Genomic DNA, 10,531 nt, shown 5'->3' with positions numbered 1-10,531 from the left:
AAAGTCAGGAGATAGAAAGACAAATCGACCGGTTGATAGACAAACGATGGAATGTGGAAAGAGGTTGTTAAATACACCTTTGGAACAAGTGCGTAATTCTACTATTTAAGCCAGTGATGATAACCAAGGACTCATGCTTAAAGAAATTGGCATATACAATCATGACATTGACATTCGAAAATAATATAAAAACACTTGAGGCGCTGAATATTTTGACCTAATCGAATAAGAGGTACTAAAGAAAGGGAAAAGATTCGAATATAATATAGCAACCTCCGGAACCCTTATGAGTTATTGTAAGGGTTCCTTCAACATAAAGAGTTCATAGAATTCTTCCTTTATGGAGTATCGAATTCAACTTACTAATTACAGCGGGACGTGCCTGCTTATTTAACCATCTGCATAGCCAAATTCCACTATAGCAATAGTTAAACATGTTCCACTGGACGGCAGATATCCAGGAATGTTTACAAGTATCTTAGACAACTATGCTTCATTAACAAAAGAGTCATGCAATTTGGTAAACAAAGTTGCAACTGTATGTAACAGCAAGTAAAATAATAGTTATAAAAAATATTAGCATCTGGATATTAATAACAATAAAAATATTTTTGCAGAAAATAAAGTATCAACGTATGTGAATATAAGACAATGGCTAAAACTCAGCACGTACATTGTTCTCGTGCAGTTTTGTCGAGTTACCATGTATAACAAATATAAAGCGAATCACAAGTTATGAAATTATAAAAAAAAAATTGATACTGTGTATCTTACCTGAGTTATAACAAACAGAAGTCCTAAACAATTACATTATCAAAGAACATGATAATATGCCCTGTGAACCTAAAGAGTATCAATAACAGAAGTAAACACATTCAACAAACAAAAACACTAATTATATCAAAGTTCTGATTTGACTATATTTTGTCCATAAAAGAGAAACACTAGATAAATAGCGTCAAGGTCTATGAGGAAATAAAGGCAACAGTAGTAAAACGCTGTTCGAAAGTCATAATTCGATTGAGTGAAAACAAATCCAGGTTACAAAGTAAACCCGAGGGAAACACATCAACTATCAGAGGAAAACTACGAAATACATGGAACTATAACACTGAAGGGCACTAAAAACCAAACGACAATGCAACACACACCGGATATAAGATATTTTCCTGACTTGGTACAGTAAGTTTAACTAATTAGTGTGAAATCATCAAACTTGATATTTTTCACAGAAATAGTACCATCCAAGGTTTAAATTTATAATTAAACACTTGCTCAATAAATTTTGTTGTTGACTCATTCATCATTTCAATTGAACTAAATATTGTACCGTCTCAATGGATGATGAATACACTTAAAATGATAGGCGTGATATACACATATATATTAATGATGTTAAATGATTGGCAAACGCCTACAAACATTTCAATAAGGAAATAAAAACGAAGTGAATAAGTTCAATGAAACATAAATATATCTAAACAAATTAAAATAGCTGGATAACTATATTAAATTGACAAGTTCTCGAGGTGCTAGATGTGGATTCTTCTTTTCTTTTTTCTTTAATGTCAGAAGTAGTTTTTCTCCATTATAAAAATTGTATTATTATTCTTTTTTCTTTATTTACATTGCAATAGCTCCCCATTGATGTTATTTTTTTTTATGAATGATCTATGTTTGTCTCTATTCTTTATGTTTTTTACAACTTTAACGTGGATTTGTCCCATTGTTCAACTGTAAACCCTATTTAGACCCTAATTATAAAATTCCATGGGTGTTCCATTGTATATTAATACTATTTTAACACATAAAATTGGAAAAGGAAATGGGGAATGTGTCAAAGCTACATAGAGCAGACAACAGCCGAATGCCACCAATGGGTCTTCAATGTAGCGAGAATTCCTGCACCCTTAGGTATCCTTCAGCTGGTCCCTAAAAAATATGTATACTAGTACAGTGATAATGGACGTCATACTAAACTCCGAATTATACACAAGAAACTAAAATTAAAAATCATACAAGACGAACCAAGGCCAGAGGCTCCTAACACCTTATCTTCTTCCTCTTTTTTACAGCATTGATCAAATCAAACCAGTGGAAAATAACACACAAACAAAATGCGGATATCAAAACAATTCAAACAGTTGTTGCGTCTTTGACTATTGCAGAAACATGTCAATTGAAGGCAGCAGTAGTATACTGGTGTTCAAAAGTCATAAATCGGTTGAGTAAAAACAAATCCGAGTTCCAAACCAAAAATCAAGGGAAATCCATTACTTATTATAGGAAAACAAACGAACAACAGGAACACCGAAGTGCAACAAAACACAAACGACAACAATTATAGAAACGAACTATTTGATAAAATTTTGATAACAGCTTTAATATTCCTGACTAGGTACAGGACATTTCAAAAAACCAATGGTGGGTTGAACCTGCGTAAATGGCATGCGAAACCTTCGGCATCTTTACAATGATAGATGAATGCCGATAAAACACTTTGTGACAGAAATACAGCTAAAAAACAAGCAATAGTAGTCATTTCAGATCTAGAGAAACTCGCAATCAAACAATATAATTGTCGGCAGATCATACAAACCGCAGAACAAAGGAACATATTCACTGTACATCTCCTTCGTAACAAAAAAAGATATCGACAAAATTATTTTTCTAAATTGTTTGTTGCATCTGCATGAATATAAGATCAAGGTAAATGACAGTTTTCTATAAAAAGCCTAACACCAAATATCAGTAAGCTTTTATTTGTAGTACTGCCCAATGAGTGTATACGATTGATTAATTGATTGGTTTTTGTTTGCTTTACGTTTTAATGGCAATGCATGTACATGAAGAGAACAATTTGACATAGACCAATAGAGAAGTACAGTCAAAGGATTCGAAAGGGATAAAGGGCGGGAAGAATTCCGATGCCACTGAAAGGGAAATTATATTGGATAGAGACAGAACAACCACGGACCATACAAAAGTCAATTACTGTGCAAACACAGTATTCTACCTACACCTTTCTAATCGGACGGGATATTAACGATCCTACTTTGCAGCCCTATAGAATAAATTTGATATATTTTTACTTTACCGGTGCGGTATTCATGTGACAGACGAACGTCTTGAAATGTAAGAACACTATCGGACTAGTCTACAATGACTATAGATAGAGGAACAAATTGACTGCTAAATGGATAGACGAAGTACAGGTTGATAGATGTTCAAAATAACCCTCTTCTGAGCAAGGACAAAATTAATCCATGTAAGTGAGTGATGCCAGCTCATGACTCTTCCTTGGAGAAATTGAAATGTACAATTTACATTCGGAAAATATAATAAAAACATATACATGTATAACAAAAATGCTTTTAATTATAAGACAATTTGAACAGATATCACGAATAGTTCAATAGCACAACGCATGGTTTATCTGAGGTAACATGTAGTATGTGATAAAGGAAGAATAATAAACAACCATATCAAATATGAACTAACAATAATAAAAAAATATTTATCAACTGTGTATTAACGATAATAAAAAATCGTTAAACTGTGTCTAAACCATAATAACAAATCGATGAACTACATGCATGAATAGTAGTGATAATACCAAATATATTAACTACATGTACTCACAATATAAGAACACACCGGATAATGAATATCAGTTCAATATAAGAACTTTTTTTTTAAGTCGACATATATACGACGCTTGGCTTAGATTTCAGAGCGCATCACACTTATTCATAAAACATTCTATAAGTATATCAAAGTTAAGAATTCGGTAGTGCGAATGAACAATGGATTTCAGAATAACAACGAAACATATTTAATCAATGCCCAGTGCAAATGTTTCGTGAATAATCATTTAAATAATAAATATCAATATGATACGTCGGTACTGCAAAAACGCCCACATAAAAATGAAATTGAATTTGATAGAGGTAGTAATCCATTTGCAATTAGTTTATATATATACAAGAAGAAGATGGATTATCAATTAACTCAATAGGAACATCGTAATATCTATTAGGTAGGTCGATAAGACGAGAGCGTAACATTTTGACCTTACCGAAAAAGAGGTACTAAAAAGCGGAAGGCATTCAAATATGAAGCAACCTACAGAAAACTTATGCGTTATCCCAAAGGTTCCTTTGACATACAGAGTATATGGCATTCTTCCGTTATGAAGTATTGAATTCAACGTACCAATTACGACCGGACGTGCCTGTGAATTTAACATATCAGCCTTTTAGACAATCTACTTTCGCAAAAGTTAAACATGTTCCAACCGACAGAAGAACTACAGGGATATTCAAAATTATCTTGGTCAATCCTTTTGATTGAACTAATTGAAAATTGAATCTTCTGAATAATATATTTTTAATGTTTCATTAACAAAGGAGTAATTCAAGTTGGTGAACACAATAGCAAATCTTTTTAATAAAAATAACAGCAATAAAAAAATAACAAATATTTGCAATTTGATATTAAAATATGAACAATGACAAAAATACTGAAAGAAGTTACAATATTAACAAATATTGATATAAAACAATGGTTAAAAAATTGTCTTCATAAACAATAGCACGTGCATTTTTCTCGTGCAGTTACGTCAGGTGACCATGTATACAGTGAATCACAAGTAATAAATAAACAAAAAATATGAGTGTGTCTTACCTGAGTTAGACATGTTATAACCAACAAAAGTATTAAAAGTCTTAAAACATTTTTAAATATTATAATAATATGCCCTAGCAAGATACATAAACAATCAACCTTTAGAAAAACAATAACAAAAGTAAACCTAATTTAGGTAAACATGATAACATGGTACGCATTTAACAAAAAAAAATAAAAGATTAAAACAAAAATTCTGAAAAACTGATCATTTTCAGAGCACAAAATATTAACATTGATGAAATAGTGTCCTAGCCTATGAGGAAATCGTTTTAAAATCAAGTTACTTCCCAAATAACTGACATCTACTTTACATGTGTATATGTCTCATCCCCACTTTGAAGATGTAGATTTGGTACATATATCATAAATGTCTGACTGCTTTTGCAGTGTGAATGCGTCATTCATGACATAATTAATCTATATTCAGAAAATTACACATATAAACCTATATCTAGAACATCCGAAATTGATGAACTGTGATTGTTAACAAAAGCTATCCTATATACTTGACTAATATGATAGATATACACTGATATTTCTTTAAGGTTATTTTTGTATGTTGAAACTCTTTTTAACTTTTCTGGATTGGAGCGTCACTGATGAGTCTTTTGTAGACGTAACGCGCGTCTGGCGTATATACTAAATTTAGTCCTGGTATCAATGATGAGTTTATTTAAGTGCTTTTTTTCTATCACATTCTTAAAAATTTCGAAAAATAGTTATCATTAAGTATGAAGGAAATCGAGAGGAAATGAGTTGGCGGATAGACACATGAATAAATAATATACAAAGCTCTGTATTACAACGATTAGTCGATGAAAGGTATGAAGTATTTGAACAGAAGCTATGAAAGACTCAAATGTGCAATCAAACAGTTAAGACTATTTAAGATCTGCATCGTCAAAAATAGTTATATTAGTATTTGAAACATATTACATTACTAATATATTATATTGTATTAATAAACATTGTAAATCATCCCATTTTGGATCGAACCATCAAAACTTTAAATACAGAAGTACAATATTACAATAAATGCATATATTCAATTATAACAACAATACAATAGAATTTCACAAAATATAAATTTCAATAATAGTAAATAAATTTTACTTTTTAACATTGATTTTGGCACATGATTTGGTGGTCATTTGAATCATTTTTCATATGGATCCACAAAGTAATAACTTATGCGAGGTACGTTTTTACGTTTCCTGTTTCGTATCTCTTACATACGGGACATTTTCTAATTGCAGGTTGATTTGGTAGTCATCGTTTTCATTTTCTTTATAGAATCGCTGAAAAGTAACTTATGCAAGATAAGTTTTTACAGTTCCTTTCACATACGTCCTACATACGGGACATTTTCTCATGGCAGGAGCGCAGTCAATACAACACACAATATGTCCGCATGGTAGAAATGCAATGGATGCCTCTAGATCTAAACACACTTTACAGAGTCGCTGGTCCCTCAATTGTCTGTTTTCCTCTATCAGATTTTCTGTATCTGAAATAAGAGAAAATAGAGTTTTTGTATTTATGTAAAATGCTCTCTTGTTCTTGTTTAATTGCTAGTTCATACTATTTTATCCAAGAAAAAAGAAGAAAGTCAGTACTAATGTCAAATTGCAAACTCTTAATATTTAGCTTATTTTACTATATCAATAAACAGCTGCGACATGAGCCCATAATACGCCCGTCGCTATTTGAAAGAATAAAGTTCAATAACTTCTCAATGTCATTTCAGAAATTCTTCATTTTATAGTTTTGAACTTACTTGTTGAAAGGTATTACCTAAAAATCTGAAATATCTGTTATAGTTTAATTTTGTATATATCCTTGCTTTTCGCATTTTAATTGTTTACAAAATTAAGAAAATAAATAGGAAGCATACCATCAAACAGTAAATTTTGCTCATTTACTGTCTTGTCTAAGCCATTGCACTGAGTACTGGTACTATCTGATTTGTGGTCACCTGCCGTGTTCGTATTATTTTCATGTTGACTCACGTCTGATGTGGCTCCTTGCTGTTGAGGATGAGCTTCATCATCTAGTAAAATGTGCATAACGTCTGTTGCTGATATGCTGTTCATATCTGAAATGATTATGAATAAATATATGATATTGCATATTTCATGTAAGCGATCAAAACAAGAAGTATTGCGCAGCAGCTGTGAATTTCACCAATTCTATAAACATCTGTTTTTGATTCATAAAGGTTAAATATAAACTTGTTATTTTTTTCATTTCTTTTAACTAATATTGATTTCATTTTATTAATTGTGAAGTTTTGTGCTAATGCGTAAGGCTGCAAATCTAAAATGCTTTTGTCTTCTTATATATCATTCGTATCATGTCATTTTACACATCTTATAAAATTGCAAGAGTTCATACCTTTTCCGGAAGTCGTTAGATGATGAAAAGCATTTATAACCTGTTGATCTGTATATCCCATTTCAATGACACTTCTAGCTGCAACTGTTTGTAATATGTCATTGTGTGTTGTTCTAGTAGTTCTGGTATTTACAGCAGTTGAGGAAGTTTGAGCTCTCGATGTTGTCTCTTGTGTATTTTCATTTGTTGCATTGGTTTCTCGGTCCTGAAACAGGTAAAAAGTCCATTTTAAAAATGTTAATGACTAAAATTTAGGAACTCATGAATTAAAATAAATCATGTAGCAAACTGGTATACTGATCTTTTGTGTTCTTTGAAAAACAATCTAACGGCATGTTGCATACTGTTACTCAAAAGAACAGCAACCATCCATGTAATTGATCCAAACAAAACACCATCGGAATGTACAATTTATCTACCACACATCAAATAGCATTGCACTCCATAAGAAGTCCCTGATTACAAAAAATAATTCCGATGTTGGTTTTTTTTTTTCAGGGATGGGGTTTCATGTTTTGCATGTAAACGGATAAGAGTTTCGTTTTTTCATTGAAATTATCTTCATGTTTGTCAAGTTGTAGTTTCATTGCTATCATTTTTATCATTGATATCATTATAAACGGGATTTTTTTTCCATAATTTTGTTTTATGATTTGCATAGCAATGTAGATTTGGGTTAATTGCATTTTGTTTAACATTTTTACTTACTATTTCAGCTTGTCTTTTCTGAACGGCATGAATGAACTTTTCTCCCTTGTTTTGTTTCAGAAAAGTACATTTCGGAAACCATCTGGCATGTTCAACCCATGGATCGTCACCTGCTTCCCAGTTTCGCAGTCCTCCACCACAGAAAAAGCATCTTGTGTAATCATGGTAACCAGCAAACAGAAAACCAGCCAAAGCCATCTGACGTGGTGATTGGTCTAAATATGACGGCCAGCCTTCAAAGGAACTGATTCTAACAGTCAAGCAGGCATAGTTAGGATACTTAGGCTTTTCTAGGTGTATTCCAAGTGATTCGAATTCGGTGTTATGCTGGCATGAACTGGTTTCAGTAGCATTATTGTTTTCATTGGATGTCTGTGTTTCTTGACTATTCTCGTTCCCCGTTGCAGAGCTAGTTCTGTCCCTATTAGATGGTGAACGTATTTGGTTTCCTGGTCTTTCCTGTACATTGTTGCTGGTACCATTGTAAGATGAACTTATTTGTAATCTAGGTTCAGGTCTTGATGAAGCATTTTCTGACTGATTCAAACCTTGACTTGTAACAGTTGTTGTGTCAACAGTAGAATCAGTATTATTCGGAACAACCGTTGTCTGTTCTTCTTGATTTGCAGACGATGAGAATCTGGGTTCGGCTAGGAGTGCACATGATGGTGACAGCATTTTATGTATAACAACAGGATCGTCACCCGATTTCCATCTGTCATATATAATTCCACAGGAAAAGCACTTTGTTTTTCTTCCATCAATGTAGTAAAAACCAGTCTTAGCCATTTTAATTAGATTTATACTAATGTCTCGTGGGAAATTGCTATACGATGACACTCTCAGAAGTTCATTTGACATTGAATCGACGTGAGATACTGGCGTGTCACTTGAAAAACTCTCAAAATAAGTTCTTAAACTGAGTGGACAAAATTGTGATTTAGACTGTGGGAAAATGTGTACTCGCAATAAATCGCCAAGTACGTTGTAGCTTTCTTTATTTTTTTGTAAGCTTGATTCATTTTGAACTTTACTGACGGTGTCAATATTGTTAAAAGCAGTACCATAGCGTATTGCCGTAAACTCCTGATGGTTTATAATGTGTTCGACATCCGAAGACATTGTTTTTTCAACCATTGTTTCTAGTCTTTCTATGGTCAGTCTTAAATTTGTTGAATTTTCTTTAATTTTGGCAAATGTTTTCAGTCTATTTATAATTTCTGGTATTTGCGCTGGACCCGAAAGGTTTATTGCTGAAGTCAGTTGCTGGACTTTATCTTTAAGTTCTTGCAGGTCACTGCAAACTTTTTCATATCCTTTATCATCCTCTGTGTCACTTGTCATATCAATTCTATGCGTGTCGTCAGTATCTTGTAAACACGTGCTTTCTGGTGTTAGGTCAGTTTGTACAGAACGAGAAAGCATGAGAGGCCCTTGTCCAGTATCACTAAATGATCTTTGGAATACTCTTGGTTCGCACATTCTTGAATCAATGGCTCTGGTTTGGTGTTTTCCTTGTAGAACAATCTCTGAAGTTTCTGTACAACACATCATTGCAGAAAAATCTAGAAAACAAACATGACAATTTAAGTAGTAAAATGCATCATAATGTCAATAAAAGTGAACTAGCTATAATGCCTGTCTGTTACCATTATGAAAGAAAAAATAACCAAAACTAGCTGCTCGATCCAATCTCGTCTGTGTTTTAATGGTTTTATTTACAAATATATTTAACCACTTTTCATACCATTGAAGTTTACTGTATAGAGATAATATAAAGTGTATGTTTAACATTAGGCTGTCACAGTGACAGCAAATCGAAATTTCTGCAGAGGTCGAACCCTGAACAGTTGAGTAAGTATGGACACTACTGTTAAGCTAAAAAAAAAACTCTCTGAATTTGGATTATGATTGAATATTGATCAAAGCATAGATTTGTTTCACAAAATATGGTGGTGAAAGAACTGAACATTTTGAAATTGTATATTTACCTATTATTGTCCAATATTCAAAATCTAAGTACATGGTCAGAATCACCGAAGAATTAAATGTTTGATGAAATCAAACAAAAGTTTAATTTGGAACCCTGTGAACCTTAATGTGGACCAATTTGATAAGAGAGTTTATAACCCAATCTGACTAGATTCATCACTTCAAACTTGGAACCCCATTTATTCATTTTTGTTGAAACATATAAAGTTTAATATTGGACCCTGATTTTGAAAACTGGGCCCAAAAATCCAATATTCAAAAACAGGTTTAGATTCAACATGTGAAAGAACCCTATATATACTGAACTTATTTTGAAGTGAAACACAGTTTAGTTTTATCCATATCCTAATTAATTTTCTGTTCAAAGGGAAATAACTTAAACAGAAGAAATAATATACAAATAGTTTTCTAAAATTAGAAATAATTTAACCAAAAAAAATGTGCCATAAAATTAGATATAATTTAACCCAAAAAAATGTGCCCTAAAATTATATATGGTTTAACAAAATAAATAGTGCTCTAAAATAAGATAAGATGTTATATCTATTTTTGAATTAAAATAGATAAAATGATATGTTAGAATGAGAATATCAGGATTTTTTTTGTGAAATTAAACAAAATTTTGGTTTAGGACCCCTTGGACCTCAATGTGTTTTATCTAATTAGCAAATAATTAACCACAGAAAATAATATATATATATATCCAAAATGTCTTAAATGTCTTTTATCATTGAAACAATGTATTTTT

General features: G+C 32.0%; 1 protein-coding gene across 1 annotated transcript; it reads right to left on the bottom strand.

The window, feature by feature from the left end:
* Positions 1 to 3,360: 3,360 nt before the first annotated feature.
* On the bottom strand, positions 3,361 to 9,374 carry LOC143054576 (baculoviral IAP repeat-containing protein 7-A-like). The gene is made up of 4 exons (XM_076227597.1): positions 7,792 to 9,374; positions 7,084 to 7,288; positions 6,584 to 6,784; positions 3,361 to 6,196 (listed from the first exon to the last, which is right to left on the bottom strand). Exons 1-4 carry the CDS (start codon positions 9,343 to 9,345, stop codon positions 6,000 to 6,002), a joined length of 2,157 nt encoding a protein of 718 aa, XP_076083712.1. The 5' UTR covers positions 9,346 to 9,374; the 3' UTR covers positions 3,361 to 5,999.
* Positions 9,375 to 10,531: the final 1,157 nt, after the last annotated feature.

Source organism: Mytilus galloprovincialis, chromosome 12 (genome assembly GCF_965363235.1).
Source record: "Mytilus galloprovincialis chromosome 12, xbMytGall1.hap1.1, whole genome shotgun sequence".
Classification (NCBI taxonomy): Eukaryota; Metazoa; Mollusca; class Bivalvia; order Mytilida; family Mytilidae; genus Mytilus; species Mytilus galloprovincialis.
Note: the sequence above shows the minus strand (reverse complement) of the source record. Positions and strands in the feature narration are given on the sequence as shown.

What these genes read in the sequence shown, in the direction of transcription:
- LOC143054576 (XM_076227597.1), bottom strand. Translation starts at nt 9,345, where the DNA reads ATGATGTGTTGTACAGAAACTTCAGAGATTGTTCTACAAGGAAAACAC. An exon ending in TCTAACGACTTCCGGAAAAG is followed by an intron (nt 6,785 to 7,083) that starts GTATGAACTCTT and finishes TAATCATTTCAG; the next exon opens with ATATGAACAGCATATCAGCA. An exon ending in GCAAAATTTACTGTTTGATG is followed by an intron (nt 6,197 to 6,583) that starts GTATGCTTCCTA and finishes CTCTTATTTCAG; the next exon opens with ATACAGAAAATCTGATAGAG.